General features: G+C 45.4%; 1 protein-coding gene across 1 annotated transcript in view; it reads right to left on the reverse strand.

The window, feature by feature from the left end:
• Positions 1-1,234: 1,234 nt before the first annotated feature.
• The window catches only part of PSD2 (pleckstrin and Sec7 domain containing 2), a 32,927-nt gene continuing 16,176 nt past the window's right edge, over positions 1,235-17,985 (reverse strand). Inside the window, exons 7-14 of the mRNA XM_057748347.1 lie at positions 9,869-9,958; positions 8,693-8,736; positions 7,432-7,622; positions 7,189-7,259; positions 6,595-6,752; positions 5,538-5,682; positions 4,098-4,241; positions 1,235-1,444 (exon numbers count right to left, since the gene is read on the reverse strand). Coding sequence (XP_057604330.1) covers positions 1,235-1,444; positions 4,098-4,241; positions 5,538-5,682; positions 6,595-6,752; positions 7,189-7,259; positions 7,432-7,622; positions 8,693-8,736; positions 9,869-9,958 — 1,053 coding nt within the window. The remainder of the gene's footprint in view (positions 1,445-4,097; positions 4,242-5,537; positions 5,683-6,594; positions 6,753-7,188; positions 7,260-7,431; positions 7,623-8,692; positions 8,737-9,868; positions 9,959-17,985) is intronic.

Raw genomic sequence — 17,985 nt, forward strand, 5'->3', positions numbered from 1 at the left:
CTAGCGCTTCTGAGTCACTAGAAGAGTGCAAGAAACATCAACCTGAAAAACAATCAACAACTTGTCATTCCATCTTTCCCCAAGACCAAGAATTAATGGCTTCCATAACCTTCCCCCAACAAATATCTTTGGGCTTGTTGACAAGTGGCTATTTGCAAGGCAGAGTGTCTTTTATTCCTGTAGCCATAGATCTGTACAAGAGGCCACCTCTGGAGCTCAGAGACCTGGCAGCACCAACATAAAGACCAAAATATAAACAGGGCCATGGTCCCATCCCACTCACACCCCAGGATGCCTGTGGGACAGACGGGGCAGCACACACACAATTTATTCCAAAGCATTAACTGTAAGAGCAGTTTAAGTCACAGGTCAGCCGGAAGAGGGGGAAACAGGGTGAGAAGAGGTTACACTATCTCTACCTTCCCTCCCAGAGTGTCAGGGCCTCCAGGAGCCAGAGAGCAGCCCTCCTCGCTAACAACTATGTTCTGAAATAGGCTTTTCCTACATTTTATTTCAGCCTCTAACTGATATCAGTTCCAAAACCATCTCTAAAGGGGTTCCTTATATATATATATATAATTCTTATATATATACATTTATGTCCATATAAAAGAAAGCAGTAGTGGCCTTGATGGATCAAAGGTGAGGTGGACACACACTTGAATGGAGAGAGCTTGGCACTGAGGGACAGGCCTGGGTCCTACATTATTGCCGGGCAAGGCAAGAGGACGGGGTGTGGTTCCCGAGACTGTTGAGTGGAGGGAGGAGAGGACAGTGCTGGTGGTCTGCAGACCTGCTGCTGGTCAACTCAGAGGAAGGAGGAGGAGAAATGGTGGGAGTCCAAGCTGAGACCAGGGGTCGAGACCTGCCCTCGGAAACAAGGGAGATGAGGGGAGGAACTTGTGAAAAGAGGAGAGCCTGGGAAGCCAACTGCCCTTCCCGCTTCTCCAGTAAGATGGTGTCTAGAGCATGCACACAACTGGCCTACAAAATGAGGCTCTGGGGTGGAGAGGGATGTGAGGGCTGGGAGAGGGTCTGAGGCCCAGAGCAGCCCCAGGATGCAAGATCAACGCCATGAACAGCAGCTCCATCCCCTTGGCCCACAGGGCTCTCCACACCCCTCTGGCTGCCCAACAACTGCCTGGAGCGGGTCCCTGTGCCCCCTGGCTAGAATTGTGCTCATTGACCCCTCTGGGGGCATTGCCTGCCTCTGGGGCCTGCCCATCCATGTCAGCTAAGTATCAGGTCCAGTGGTATCCCTAGTGGCTTTGCTGCCAGTCACAGTTCCGTGGCCCTGGCTGAGGGCAGGGCTTGAGTGTGTCTTGCGGAGAGAAGGGTCATCCCCCGTCAGGGTGGCCAGCCGGGCCTCAATCCGCTCCAGGTCATCTGAGCCCACTTTGATTTTCACAGCCAGGAGGTGGATGTAGGTCTCATAACGGCTTTTCTGGGGAAAGGGCAGAGAAAGGCCAAAAACAAAGTCAAAAGACAACAAAATGTGAAAAAATGTTTGTACCTTATACAACAAAAGGCTAATTTCCTTAATATTTAGAGAGCTCTCACAAATCAATAAAAAGGAGATAAACAATCCAATAAAAAAAAAACTAGGCAAGGGACATGCACAGAAATTTCACTCATAATTTTAAAAATCCAAATTAATTGGCAATGACTTATTGGATATGATACCAAAAGCACAGACAACAAGAATAAAAATAGACAAATGGGATTTTATCAAAATTTAAAACTTCTCTATATCAAAGGACACAATCAAAAGAGTAAAAAGGCAATCTACAGAATGGGAAAAAAATATTCGCAAATGATAAATCTGGTAAGGGTGTAGTATCCAGAATATTAAAGGGGAAAAAAACCTGCTACCATTCAACAACAAAAACACAGCCCAATTTCAAGATGGGCAAAGGACTTGAAAAGACATTTCTCCACAGAAGATATACTAATGGCCAATAGGCACACAAAAGGGTGTTCAACATCACTATTCATCAGGAAAACGCAGATCAAAACCACAATGAGATATCACCTCAAACACATTAAGATAACTACTATCAAAACAAAAACCAAACAGAAAGTAACAAGTGTGTTGATGAGAATGTGGAAGAATTGGAACCCAAGTACACTATTGGTAGGAATGCAAATGGTACAGTTACTGTGGAAAATAGTGTGGCTATTCCTCAAAACATGAAAAATAACACTACCACACAATTCAGCAATTCCACTTCTGGATATAAAAGCTGGACTGAAAGCAGGGTCACAAAGAACCATTTGCACACCCATGTTCATGGCAGCACTATTCACAGTAGCCAAAAGATGGAAGCAACCCAAATGTCCATCAGCCGATGAAAGGGTAGACAAAATGGGGTATACAAATACAACAGAGAAGTATTCAGCCTTGAAAAGGAAGGAAATTCTAACACATGCTACAACAGGGATGAACCTTGAAGACATTATGTCAAGTGACACAGGCCAGTCACAAAAACATAAATTCTGTATGATTCCATGTATATGAAGTACCTAGAGAGTAGTCACTTTCATAGAGATAGAAAGGAGAACTGTGGTTGTCAGGGGCTGCGGCTGGGAGGAGGGTGCTGAGGAGTCTTTAATGGTCACAGCGTTTCAGTTTGGGAAGATGAAAAGGTTCTGGAGATTGGTTGCCCAAGAATGTGAACAGACTTAACACTACTGAACTATATACCTAAAAATGGTTAAGATGATCAATTTTATGGTATGCTTTTTAACCACAATTTTAAAAAAATCAAATCCAACCTAAAACAGCAGCAAGATATCACTTGTTAAACCTATCAGATTAATGAAGATTATGTGCAGTGTTGGTGAGGGCATGGAAAGAGAGGCACATTCATGAGCTATTAAAGGGGCTATAAATTGGTAAACATTTAGGAGGGAGATTTGGCAGTGTCTGAGACCTTGATTCTGAGCTTCAGGCCCTCACCACGGTCCTGGGAGAGACAGGGACTAAGGGTCAGAGCCGGTCTCACCCAGCTCTGCCACAGGAGCTAAAAGACCTTTCATTTCAGGCTTCGCCATCCCTAACTTCCATTTGCCCCACCACTCCACCCAACCCAGTTAAGCCAGATGGGGCTTTGGAACCACAATCAATCGCCTAGGTTAGGATCCTGGCTCCTGCACTTCCCAACTGTGTCACCTCAGTCACGTGATCCAACCTCTCCAAGCCTCAATTTCCCCATCTGTAAAATGGGGATAATAACAAAATGCACATCACAGAGTTGATATGAGGATTAAACCAATCAGTACAAGGGAAGTGAAGAGAATCACACCTGGCAATCCGTGTGGCTTTTTTAACACTGCAACGAGAGTGGATCTGAGAAGACTTCTGAAAGCTATAAAGTGTTATGTTTTTCAAAAGGTCAGGATCTATCCTGGGAGCTCTCCTCTCTCCTCTACACTGCATTACAAAATCAGCACGAAGATCTAGAGACTGAGGTGGGCAACTCCCGCCCCTCCTGCTCCTGCTCCTGACTTGGTCTCAGCCTCTCTTAAGTCTGTCCACCCTCCTCGTGCAGGTCAGTCCAAGACGGACAAGTGGTTCCTGCCTTCCTCCCCCAAGTCCACCTCCCATCCTTCACCCAACTGTGGGGCAGAAGCAGGGGAGGGGGCAGAGACAAGATGGAAAGAAGGGAAAGCTCAGCACGAGAGACCAAGGAGCTCTACTTGATAAACCTCCATGAAAGAGGCACATGAGACACAAGGTGGGGGGAGGCACGTGGAGAGGGCTTGCGAGTTCTATGCTCTGGTCATAAAAACGTCCCAAAAAGCTGGGCCTGTGGCAAAGGGCAGGCGAGGAAGGGACTTGGAAAAAGATGTAGAGGGGTGACGGGGGTTTCCAGTAGAGCCTGTCTGGTGCTCTCTGAGAAATACAAGTGAGGGCACACTTGTTTGTGCAACTAGACTGTGCAGAGACTGGTCCGCAGGAGACCATGGTCCACGACTACCTCAGGGGAGCCCCCAAAGCAGAAGCCTCTGGCTGGAGAGTGATGTGGATGGCGGGGGCTGGCCTCTCCCTCCTGCCCCAGCCCTGTCCTTTGAAATCCCTCCCTTGAAGGGCCCACCTCGAACGTGAGGTAATGCTCCTTTAGCCGGTTCTCCTCGGCCTCCTTGGACTTGATGCCCCGCTCGACTGGGTGACCCCTGTGCTCAGCCAGCTCTGCAGTCACCTGCCTCAACTTATTCTCATGAGAACGCAGCTGCTCCTCCTGCAAAGACAAGTCATGGGCTGTGAGGCCCCACTCTCAGGAGGTCAAAGGGATGTCTCACCAGGAGCTGCTTCACCAAAGGGAAACAGAGGCCTGGCCTGGGTCGTCAAATACACAGGGGCAGAGCCAGGCCTGGGCCCACGGGAGTGCTCCTCCGCCGCCTTCCTTCCTCCCCTCCTGCCACTGGCGTCAGCTCCCTTAGAGCCTCCCCGGCAGGCTCAGGAGATGAGAGACCCTCACACGCATGTGTGCACGCAGAAACTCCCTTACACAAGCACACGGTCACCCAGACAAACCCCCTGGCTCCTATGAACTGTCACACGCACACATACCCACTGGACCAAGGGGCAGCCAGGCCTCGGCACCCCCTCCCTTCATACGATGCACACAGTCTCTCACATTCATGCTGGGACACAGCCGATGGCCACAGACCCCGATCACACCCAAAGAAAGGCAGAGACACTGCCACTCACAGACAAGTGCACAGTACACACCACCCGCCACAGTACAGCCAGACCCCTTTATGCCGTGTGGGCACTGGGCTGCGTGTGTGTGTGTGTGTGTGTGTGTGTGTGTGTGCAGACACGAGTGTGGTGTTGGTGTGGGTGCACAGCACGTATGTATATACACAAACACGAGTGTCCTGGAATGGCATGTGTGCACGCGGGGGAGTGTGCACCGTGTGTGCAGGCGCAGGGACTCTGGGCATTCCCAGGGGCTCTGTGGAGAAGACCTCGGACAAGGGCCCAGCAGGAAAGGGCCGTGACAGGATGGGAAGTATGGCGCTGCCCCTGCCCTCCACCTCGCAAGTGGTGGCGCACCATTTATCCTCTCCTCTCAAAAACAAAACAAAACAAAAAAACACCTGAAAATGGAGTATTAATGAGCAGGAGTTTTTTAAGAATTACAAATAAAACATTTAAAGGTAGGAGAGGGCAGCAAAAGAGCCCTGGATGAAGAATCAGCCACGTCTCACCTGTTGCTCCCTCCCTATGACGCACATATTCTCTCCCATTTGTGCCCAAACACACATGATGCCCACAGATCACAAGCACATCCACAGGACACACCGCCACTGGCACAGCCAGGCCACTGTGTGGTGTGTGGCCTCAGTCTCCCCATCTGTAAATGTGGGTGGGGTGCAGTGGGGATGGAGGAGAATATCTGCCCCTTCAGCTTGTCTCTTAGTCCAGGACCAAGCGCTGCATAGGCACGGAGGTGGGGGCTGTTGAACAGGGGGCCTGGCACAGGGGAGGCAGCCTGGGGAGGTGGCAGTGTGATCCCAGGAGCTTGTACCTGGCAGAGGCGAGTGGTGCAGGAGGGCAACAGGGGCCGACAGAACTTCTTCATGGAGCTGACAGCAGCTGGGAAGGCGGGGGCCGAGAAGATGGCAGCCACCAGGTTGATCCTAAGGATCCACGACAGCATTTCTTCCTTGCTCCTGGGGACAGGATGGGGGGAGAGCACGCTGGCTTCTCACAATAGGACTCCCTATCGCAGCAGCCAATACCCAGCACCAGCCCCGCACAGAGAGGGGCACGAAGACCTCCAAATAGGTGGGCAAAGGAGTGAGGGAGGGTGGCAGGATGAGGGCTGGATGGGTCTGGTCATGTCTGTGTAGGGAGCTCCCCTTCTGTCCAGGCTCCCAGGCAAGACCTGGATTTTCATGTGAAAATAAAGCTGCCCAGCTAGGTCCAGAGCTAACGGCCTGGAGCTAATGACTCTGAGACCAGCAGGGGATTGTTAGAGGCAGCTGGGCAACTGGTCACCCCTACTCGGCCCTCTTGTCCCTGCCCCACTACCTCACCCAGCACGTCCACTCCTGTCCTGAGAGCTCACCTACCAGCCTCCCCCCTTTTAAGCTCATCTGACACATGACACCCCAATCTCAAGTCACAGGAGGATGGAGTGCAGGAGAGTGGGAAGAAGGCCTTACGGACAAACTGAGAAACAGTTGGACGCGTCTTTTGCACCCAACCCTCTGACTTTAAGTGGAGGATGATTTATAAAGATTCCAACTGCCCTGTATTTAGGGACTTCAGTGTGCATCAGAATAAACTGGAGGGCTTGTTAAAACACAATTGCTGGACCATCCCAGCATTTTTGATTCAGGAGGTCTAAGGTGGGACCAGAGAAACTGCATTTCTAACAAATTTTTCAGGAGATGCTGAGGGGGCCACACTCGGAAACCACTGCTGCCCACAGAAGGACCCAAGCAGTTTGCAGACACACTCACCCTCGTGGCCGCTATGTAGGGGAAGCTAAGGGCGCCTCCCTTGAGGGGGACAAGGCGAGGGGGTGGGGCAGGCCCTGAGCCCAGGGTGGGAGTGAGGTGGCTCCCACTCCTACTTACGGTGCCTGGAAGAGGAAGACCCTCCAGTCGGCTGTCTTCAGCTTGAGCACATTGGACTTCTTGCTGTAGTCGGAGGCCCTGGTGGCCAGAGCATGGTGCACACGAATGGCATTCTTCAAGTCGCCCTCAGATAGGGCTTTGTCAGGCCTGTACTCATCCTGGACAGGCCAGGTAGGGGGTGGACAAGCCTCTGTCATCACCAGGCTCTTGCTTACTGACCCGTACTTCCTCCACCCTCATTGTTCCTCCCTCTCACTCTCCTTCTCTCTGTCCCTATACATCCCACCATTCTTCAGCTGCTGCCACTCTAATGCCATGCCCACCCCAACAAGAATCACCAGGCACTCCTCCAAACACCCAGTTGGCCCCAGAAGCCTGAACAGAGGCTTACACTGGGTATCCTCTGAACCCCTGGACATTTAAAAGACCCCTCCCTGAAACCACCAAAGCCCTACATGAGCCCAAGTAAGGCCCTTGATCAGGGAGGACCCAAGATCTGCCTAAGCCCTAGGTCCTGCCCAGGACCCTCTGGACACCGTAAGGCAGGGGCTGAGCTGGCCCTTTCTGGGTAAGGACGCTGGGGTAGTCTCTCACCTTCTGCAGGTACAGAATGGTCCCTTTGAGCACCGCGTAGAATTTCTTCCAGCCACGCCTCCCACGGGGCGCTGGGGAGGGGGGCACGGGTAGTGTGGCCACAACCACCCACCCCAGTATTTCCTCCCTTGCGTCCCCCGACACATCTGCCTGCGTGTGCATTCCCAGATGAGTGGCCAAGGGGGTGTGGGCCCCCTCTGGACTAGCATCCCACCCCATGCCCCTTCCCCGCCTGACACCCACTCCTCTTGCCATCCATGTCGGCGTGAGTCTTCCGGGTCAGCACCCCATGCTTGTAGGTGGTGGCGCTGAGAGCCTGCGGGACATCCAGGAAGGGGTTGCTACCATCCAGGATCCGTGTCACCTTCTTTGTGCCTGTCCCAAATTTGTCATCCACCAGCTCAGACAGTGATCTCCTCAGCTCCTCTTCATCACTAGGAAAATGCTAGGCCTGAGTGCCGCCTCCGCAGGGGCCTCATCCCCACATCAACATGCCCTCTCCCCATGAAACACTCCTTTGGAAGCCAGTTACAGGTGAAGAGCAGAGATAAGGAGGTTCCAGTTCCAGACCACAGATCCAGACCATTGACCCTTCCCCTGAGTCTTCAATTCTGACACCTCTCCTCTGAGCTTTGATTTTTGGCCTCCAAGCTCCAGTCTTCACCCTTGATCACAAAGTTGGAGATCTTACTACCTTAAGGCTTCCTTCCTGGTCTTCCTTCTCCTCTCTAAAAGCCAGCCCCAGGGAGCAGTTACCCATGGCCAGACTGCCCAAACCCCAGGGACGCGGTGAGGGAGGGAAGGCCAGTATATGAGGCCCCTAAAGCCTAGGTTCCCCATTGGAGCCCTGGTAGAAGAATGCCAGCTCTCCCCATTTGGGTTGGGGTTCCTAACAATCCTTGCCTGGGATCTCTACATGGACCCAAAGACCCAGGTTGCCCCGGGGAGTACAGCATGGTGGAGGGGCAACTTTCCCCAAGAGCCTCTTAGTCTCCCCAATCAGCAAGGTCACCACACCTCTTTCCAGATGGCTGGGCACCTCCAGGTCTCACTGCCATCACAGGGGAAGAAGTTTAGGGGGAAGTCACCTCTCCCCACGGCCAACAGCAGTCACCACCCCAACGTGGTCATATTATTGGAGTTGTAAAGGGACTCGTAGCTCATGCCTGCCTACTTCCCCGAGGGGAAAGAGCTATCGTCATTGGGAATAGTGGCAATATCCCCTGAACAGAAAACCTGTTGTGAACATCATGAAACTAAAGTCACAGTTCAATCTATTCCATAGCTGTAAACATTGCACACTTTTTATCAAGACAGAAAACGAACCCAAAGGGGAACTCAACACCAGGAGCTGGCCAGCCGGCCAGGGGTCACGAGGGCCCTGGATGGGCGAGATCAGCACCATGGAGAGTAACCAGTGTGACTTCCCAGTACCCCCAGCCCTCCCTCTCCCCTCTCCCAGTAATTCAGTCTCCCCATACCTGTGCCCATGGACACTACTCACATGGCCCATTCCAGCTTTTCATTCTTGATGGAGTTGTAAAGGGTCTGGGAGAGGGGAAAAGAGAGAGAAGAGTTCAATGAAAAGTCAAAGAAACCGCCATCTAGCAATGTGGATGCAATGAGGGAGCATCTTTTCAGCCAGTGGGGCAAAGTAGGTGTTTGATTCACACTTATTTATTGGATGTGTGAAAGTGGAGGGGGGGATGGGAGGGGGGATTATTGTTTAGATGATTGGATAGACTTGAGGATGAGTAGGTGGATGGGTTCGTAGGTAGGTGAATGAGCAGGGAAATGGGTGAGTGGATGGGTGGGTGAGTGGATGCGGAGTGTGTATAGGGGACTGTGTAGGAGTGTATGTGTGGGTGATGGGTGAATGGGTGGGTGTATGGGCAGATGAATGATTAAGTTGCAGTGTGGGTGGGTGGATGGAAGAGTGGATATATGAGAGGATGGGTAGGTGGATGGATGAGTAGGCAGGAAGTAGGAGGGTGAAGGGACTGCAATTATTTGATCTTACTTACAAATACACTTTTAAATGCCTCCTGGCAATGAAGAACATAATTATGGTAAGAAGAGTGATGGAAGCATGTTTATTTTTTGACCTCCAGACTCACTATTCAACTGCCTACCTGATATCATCAGGTCCCTCCAACTCACTATCGAAAACTGAACTCACCATCTACCCGCACCCCCCACCCCCCATCCCCACCACCAGAAACCTGCTCCTCTTCCTTTAAGGTGGAGAACTGACCAGACTTGAAAGGGCAGAGTTCAACCTTGGGCTTCAGCCTCAAAAGAAAGCTAGATTCCTGGTGATGCTGAAATAATGAGCGATGACAATGATGGTTGTGGTGAAAGTGGTAGTGGTGATAAATGTGGTGGTGATGGCGGCGGCAGCTGTGACAATGGCTGGCAAGACTGAGGATTACCATGACAGAAATAATGATAGTGGAGCACTAAAAACAAATCTCACAAAGCCTACCCCTCTGCCTAACTCAGGGAACACATAACAGTCACGTGTTGAGCTGGATGGTCTCTACCTCTATCCCAAAGTCATCACAACCCTGACGCCAGAATTAAGAATCTGGACCATCAGGATTTAGTGAGTCAGAAAGTTCTCTCCTCTCCACCCACCCCAGACACAGCTGGGGCTATGGGAACCTTCAGCAAGTTATACCTTCAGCAGGTCTTTGGCAAAGTCTTGGCCATCATTCAGCTGGTCCAAGTTGGCAATGAATTGCTGGCAGGACATCTTCTTGCCAATGTTCTGTAATGGAGAAATGGTTCTGCCTAAGAGCAGGGATGGAGGCTAGTGTGGTTCCCACACCCTGCAATGCCCAACCAGAAGGGATGAGGCAGCATCAAGGGCAGTAATGAAAAAAGACTGCCTAGATTTCCCTTTGTCTCCAAGAGTTTACAAAACTCTTTTTCACATTCAAGATTCTATTTGATCCTCAAGCATCATGAGAGGTTGGGGTTCTCCTCAAACCCGGATGAAGGAGTCAGGTTAGATGAAATATTATAATAGCTGACATTTGCCAGGTGCCTAGCATGTTCCAGGTATTGTACTCAACATGCATTATCTTATTTCCTTCTCACAACAAAGAGAAGGTGAGGCAGGTGTTATTATTACCCCGACTTGACAGGTAAAGAAACTGAGGTGCAGGAAGGTGAAGTGACATGCCCATGATCACACAGCAAGGAAGCAGAAGGGCTGAGTGTGTCTGACACCAAAGCCCGTGCTCTCACCCGCTACTCCATGGTTAACTCTCCCAAGGTCACACAGCACCAGGACTTGAACCCAGGCCTCTTGGCTCCTGAGCAGAAGCTCTGTGTATTCCGTCACAACTGTCTCACCCTCTCACCTGTACAGAGGGGCGGCAAGACCTCCAAGAGGTAGGAGAAGTGAGGGAGAGTTTGGTCTTAAGAGAATCAAAAGTCAATTTCCACCAACACACATGGGTACCCCATGCTGAGCTGCGCTGGGACCAAGGGAACCCGAGCAGATGGTTTCACTCCAAGAGGCACAAACAGATCAAGAGCTGGGAATGACTGTACCCCAAAGTTCTGCCTTCTTTTTTTAATCAATAATTAGAAGAGGGGCTCCAGCCCTCCAAACCCAACATCTGATATGCATACTTTCAGATTCTCCTTGCAGTGTCCACGTTTGAGGAAACACTGGTGGCACTTCATCTTTGAGAAGACAAAGACCCTTGAACAGTAGATATTTACTGGTGTAGGATTTTGTGGATTTAGGTTTGCTGTAAGGCAGTGTTTCCCAAGATTCACTTACAGATGGGAATAGGAATTCCCCCCAAAAAGAATTTCATAATCAAATAAGTTTATATGTTTCAGAGATTTTAACATGCTTCTGTGCGTTGAGAGTCTCCAAGGAGAGGATTCCATGTGCAGTTTCTCAAATTTATTGACCTTGGCACCCTTTTAGCAAAGATTCTATTAACATCATGTGGGACATTCACACACCACAGAAAATAATTCAGGAAACAACAATAGAAAGCTTTATAAGTAGCTGACAAGCAAGAATTTTCTACATCTTTTCCAAAGGGTTAAGGAGAAATGATCCTATGTGTGCCTAAATATAGTATGTTTCATATGTCTATGTGTATATTTCACATGTACATATATGTATGTATGTATGTATACGTGTATATAGTCATTTATGTGTACATTCGTAATTGAGGAGTATGAGGGCATTGTTGACAATATTGTCTGAGTTCCACACACACTGAACATTCCCCAGCCATCAGCCAGGGGTGCAAAATCAAAAAATAATCAGGCAAGATTTCCAATCCTACTAATGACAGACTGTCTTGTTGCAGGTGAACCTTCCCATCAGAAAAAATTGCTGGTCAAAATATTAATAAAACATATCTGTGAAGACATTGGAGGAATATAAGAGCAATGAGGACTTCAAGGGTAAAGATCCTGCAAAGAAGGGAAACATGGAGTGGTGAGGCTGACAAGGAGCAGCTTTCCTCTTTGAAGCATTTGTCAGTTCTCAAGCAGTGGCCAAAAGGGTGAGCAACTGAGTGGTCAATAGGACTAGAGAACAAAAGTTGGAATTCAGGGCCCACCAAGGACAAGGGGTCTTGGAAACACCCCAGTCATACTTCAACAAAAAAGTTGAAATTAACAAAGGAAGGAAATTCTTCAGACAGAAGGAAAGTTATCTTGGATGGAAGCATGGAGAAGTAGAAAGGAAAGAAAAGCAACAAAAACGGTGGCTAAATCTAAATGAATATTGAGAGACTTCCTAGGTGATGCAGTGGTTGAGAATCTGCCTGCCAATGCAGGGAACACGGGTTCAATCCCTGCTCCAGGAAGATCCCACATGTCGCAGAGCAACTAAGCCCGTGAACCACAGCTGCAGAGCCTGCGCTCTAGAGCCCGCGAGCCACAACTATTGAGTCCATGTGCCACAACTACTGAATCCCGCCTGCCTAGAGCCTGTGCTCCACAACAAGAGAAGCCATGGCAACAAGGAACCCGTGCACTACAACGAAGAGTATCCTCCACACGCCACAAGTAGAGAAAGCCTGTGTGCAGCAACGAAGACCCAACACAGTCAACAAATAAAAATTTTTTTTAAAATAAATAAATGACTATTGATGGTGTAAAATAACAAGGTTTTCTGGGGAATAAAATTTTGAAAGAGATATAATAGTTAAAAGGATGATAACAGTAGTATGTAAGTTGAGAAGACAACTAAATGACATTAAAGTGTTTTAAGGTTATTTCATTTCCCAGGACGTGGTAAAAGTATTTTAATAATTCAGGGATACACATTATAAACCACAAACAAATTCATAACTAACAAGCTAACAAGGGAAATGGAATTCTAAAAAGTACTTAAATAATCCAAAAGTAGGCAAGAAAGCAGGAAAAAAAAAGCAATATAGACCAGATGAGTAAACTGGTATGTTTGAACTCAAATATAGTAGTAATTCATTAAATGGTCAAATTAAAAGGCAAAGATTAATAGACACCTCTTAAATATAAGGGGACAGAAATCTTGGACAAAGGATAGAAAAAGATATATGTGCAAACACTAGCAAAAGAACTCCAGTATAACTACACTAATAACTGACAAAATAGATTTGAAGGCAAGAAGCCTTACTAGATGTAGAGACATTTCTTAATGATAAAAGGTCAATCTACCAGAAGATATAACCATCCTAAATCTGCATGCACCTAATAACACAATCTCAAAAAATAAAAGACAAAAATTGACAGAACTAAAAAGAGAAAGACGCTCATAAACTTGGTTGGAGATTTTAACACTGCTTTCTCAGCAACAAGAAGAACAAGTATACTAAGCAATTAATTTGTTAATAACAATGAATTAGTTAATACCAACAAATTAGATAACCTAGGTAAAACAAATTCCTAGAAATACACAAACTACCCAAATTGGCTCAAGCAAAAATAGGGAATCCGAATAGGCAGAGATTCAGTCAGTAATCAAAAACCTCACAAAAGAAAAACCCAAGACCAGATGGCTTCACCAGTGAAGTCTACCAAACATTTAAAGAAAAATTAACACCAATACCTCTTAATCTCTACCCAAAAGCTGAAAAAGAGGGAATACTTCTTAACTCATTCTTTAAGGCCAGCATTACCTTGATACCAAAACTAGACAAAGAAATCACAAGAAAATAAAAGTATAGAACAATATTGCCTATAAATATAAACGTAAAAACCTTCAACAACATACTAGCAAACAGCAGCATATTAAAAGGATTATATACCATGACCAAGTGGAATGTATCCCAGGAATGCAAGGGTAGTTCAACATATAAAAATCTATTAACATAATATATCACATTAATAGAATAAAGGGGGGAAAACACAAGATCATTTCAATTGGTGCAGAAAAAGCATTTGGCAAGATTCAACACTTCTTTCATGAAAAAAAAACAAAAAAACAAAACAATCAACAAACTAGGAATAGAAGAGAACTTCCTCAACACGATAAAAGGCACTTATGAAAAATCCACAGCTAATATCATACATCCGGGTGAAAGACTGAAGGCTTTCCCCCTAAGATCAAGAAAAGGCAAGAATACCCATTTTCCCCATTTCTATTCAACCCTGTAGAATCTGGAAGTTCTAGCCAGAGCAATTAGACAAGAAAAATAAACAAAAGGCAACCAAATTAGAAAGACAGAAGTAAAATGATCTCTATTCACAGATGAAATGGTCTTATATATAGAAAATCCTAAAGAAGCCACTGGGGAAAAAAAACTGTTACAGCTAAAATACAAATTCAGTAAAGTCACAAGATATAAGATCAACACACAAAAATCAATTACATTTCTGTATGTTAGTAATGAACAATCATAAAATTAAATTAAGAAAACATTTTCATGTATAATAGCATCAAAAGAAATAAAGTACGTAGAAACAAATTTAACCAAGGAGGTGAAAAATTTGTACACTGAGAACTAAAAAAGATTGCTGAAAGAAATTAATGATGTAAATAAATATAAAAACATCCTGTGTTCATGGATTGGAAGACTTAGTACAGTTAAGATGGTAATACTTCCCAAACTGATCTACAGAGTCAATGCAATTTCTATCAAAATCCCAATGGTCTTTTTTGGGATTTGTAAAAGATTATCCTCAAATTTATATGGAATTGTTAGTGATCCCAATAGCCAAAACAATCTTGGAAAAGAACAAAGTTGAAAGACTCACACTTCTTGATTTCAAAACTTACTACAGAGTTAGACTAATCAAAATAGTGGGGCACTGGCATAAGAATAGATGTATATATCAATGGCATAGAATTAAGACTCCAGAAATAAACCCATACATCTATGGTCAACTGAAATTTTTCATTGAATAAATCTGACATGTAAGATTGTATAAGTTTAAGGTATACACTGTGTTACTTTGCTTTGTTTTTTGTTTTATTTTGGTGTTTTGTTTTGTTTTTGGCCACACCATACAACATGCAGGATCTTAGTTCCCTGACCAGGGATCGAACCCAGGGCCCCTGCAATGGGAGCACGGAGTCTTAACCACTGGACCACCAGCAAAGTCCCTACACTGTGTTACTTTGATACATTTATAAATTGTACTGCTATGGTCAATTGATTTTTGACAAGTGTACCAAGACTATCCAATGGGGAAAAATAGTCTCTGCAACGAATGATGCTGGGACAAATGTGCTAGGAAATTTGAATATCCACAAGCAAAAGAATGAAGTTGGACCCTTACCTCACACCATATACAAAAATTGACTCAAAATGGATCAAAGATCTAAACATAAGAGCCAACACTATAAAACTCTTAGAAGAAAACACAGAGCTAAATCTTCATGACCTTGTATTTGTTAACAGTTTCTTATACATAAAACACCAAAAACACAAGCAACAAAAGAAAAAAATAGATAAACTGGATTGCATCAAATTAAAAACCTTTGTGCACCAGAAGACACTATCAGGAGAGAGTGAAAAGACAGCCTACAAAAAGGGAAAATTTTTTTCTAATCATATACTAAGAGTATAGGATCTTGAATAAAGAACCCTTACAACTCAACAACGAAAACACAAACAGCTCAATTAAAGAAAAGCAAAAGATTTAAATAGACATTTCTCCAAAGAAGATATACAAACGATCAATAAGCATATGAAACGATGTTCAAGATTACTAACCATTAGGTAAATGCAGATTAAAACTATAATAAGATATAACTTGGTTATTATCAAAAACCAGAAAATAACACATGGTGGTAAGGATGTAGAGAAACTGGAAACTTTGTGCACTGCTGGTGGGAATGTAAAATGGTGCACTCATTATGGAAAACAGTATGGTTGTTCCTCAAAAAGTGAAAAATAACATCACCATATGATCCAGCAATACTACTTCTGGGTATACACCCAAAAGAATTAAAAGCAGAGTCTCAAAGAAATATTTGCACACCCATATTCACAGCAGCCCTATTCACAGCAGCTGAAAGATGGAAGCAACCCAAATGTCCATGAGCAGACAAAAGGATAAACAAAATGTATACACACACAATGTAATAGTATTTGGCCTTAAAAAGGAAGGAAATTCTGATACATGCCTATCGTGGATGAACCTTGAAGACGTTATGCTAAGTGACATAAGCCAGCCATAGAAACATAAATTCTGTATGGTTCCACTTATATGAGGTATGTAGAGTAGTAAAATTCACAAAGACAAAAAGTATATAGAATCATGGTTGCCGAGGGCTGGGAGGCAGGGAATGGGGAGTTATTCAAAGGGTATAGAGTTTCAGTTTGAGAAGATGGAAAAGTTCTGAAGATTGGTTGCAAAACAATGTGAATAGACAATACTACTGAACCATACATATAAAAATGGTTAAGATGGTAAATTTTACGTTATGCATATTTTACCAGAATTTCTTATTTTTTACCTCAATTTTAAATAAAAATTATAAAACCCCCAAAATGGGCAAAGTATTTGAATAGACATTTCACCAGAGAAGATATACAAATGGCCACAAGCACATGAAAATATGCTCAATATCATCAGTCATTAGGGAGATGCAGATTAAAACCAAAACGAGATATCACTTCACACCTACTAGAACAGCTATCGTCAAAAAAAGAAAAGAAAGAATGGTTGGCAAGGAGGTGAAGAGAATGAAACCTTCATACAGTACTAGTGGGAATTTTAAATGATTCAGCCACTGTGGAAAATAGCTTCACAGTTCCTCAAAAAGTTAAACATAGAATTACCATATGATGCAGCTGGTCTACTCCTAGGAATTGAAAACAGGTGTTCAAACAAAAACTTGTACACAAATGTTCAGGGTAACACTATTCACAATATCCAAAAGGTGGAAACAATCCAAACATTCATTAAAAGACAAATGGATACACAAAATGTGGCATATCCATTCAATGGACTATTACTCGGCCATTAAAAACAAATGAAATTATGACACTGCTATAACATGGATGAACCTTGGAAACATTACATTAAGTGAAAGAGGCCAGATACAAAAGGCTGTGTACTGTATGATTCCATTTACATTAAATATCCAAACTAGGCAAATCCATAGAGACAGAGAGCAAATTAGTGGTTGCCAGGGCTGGAGGAAGGAGAGAATGGGGAGCAACTGCTAATGGGTACAGGGTTTCCTTTCGGGGTGATGAAAAAGTTCTGGACCAGAGAGTGGCAGTGGTTGAACACCATGTGAATGTACTTATTTCCACTGAATTATACACCTTAAACTGGTTAACACGGTAAATTTATGCCTTGTATATTTTACCACAATAAAAAAATCATTAAGGATTTACAAGATTTTTATAACACAGTTAAAAGACTTAAGCTTATCAACACATATAGAACATTACAATCAACAACTGCAGAATACACTTTCAAGTCCACATGAAACATCAGTTAAAATCAATCTCTCTCTAGATGGGAAAGTAAGACAATCAATTGCAAAGAAATGAACTCATACTGGGTTAATTATTTGATTTAAAATATAACAACAACAACCAGGCAAAAAGACATGTGCAAGAAAAGAAAAAGAAAGAGAGAAGGAAGGGAAGGGGGAAAGAAAGAAGGGGAGAAAGAGAGAGAGAGAGAGAGAGAGAAGACGTGCCCAGAACATTCCGAAGCCAAACTGACGTGGATGATTTGGGACCTCCAAGTTCCCAATTTCTCCCTTCCTCCCACCACCATTTGGATCAAAAGGGCCTCCCCGCCTCCCCTGACCCTCAAAACCCATTCCCACAGCCTCTGTCTCCAATCAGAAAAGAATTATGGTTGGCCTGGCCACAGCCCCATCCCAAGGCCTTTTCCACATGTCTGGCGCCACCTGCCTGTGCAGCCGTGGGGTCAGAACAATCCCAGCCTGTCTTTAAGTCTCCCCTCTCCCCAAAGCAGAATGAGACAGGCCAAGCAGAGCAGATAGCTGAAAGTTCCATGCGCAGGGAAACCCTCATCACTACTTGCAAATCTAGACTAAACCTGAGTTGTACTCAGTGCTCCTTTAAAGTTCTTGTATGAGGCTAGGTCACCATCTGAGAATGGGAAGGACCCCCCATCCCAGGTCTTCCGAATAGTATCCCAACCCCTGCATCTGTCCCTCAAGTCCACCACCCAGCCTGACCCACCTCCCCAGCACACCCACTGCTAACCTTCAAGCAACCCAAGTGTGAGAGAAGTTAAGCTTTTCTTGAAAAACAACTTATCCTTATTTCAGCTTGGAAGTTCATGGCACAGCTGCTCCCACCCATCCCCTCCCCTCTCAACTGGCCTCATCCTAGA

Source organism: Hippopotamus amphibius, chromosome 1, assembly GCF_030028045.1.
Source record: "Hippopotamus amphibius kiboko isolate mHipAmp2 chromosome 1, mHipAmp2.hap2, whole genome shotgun sequence".
NCBI lineage: Eukaryota > Metazoa > Chordata > Mammalia > Artiodactyla > Hippopotamidae > Hippopotamus > Hippopotamus amphibius.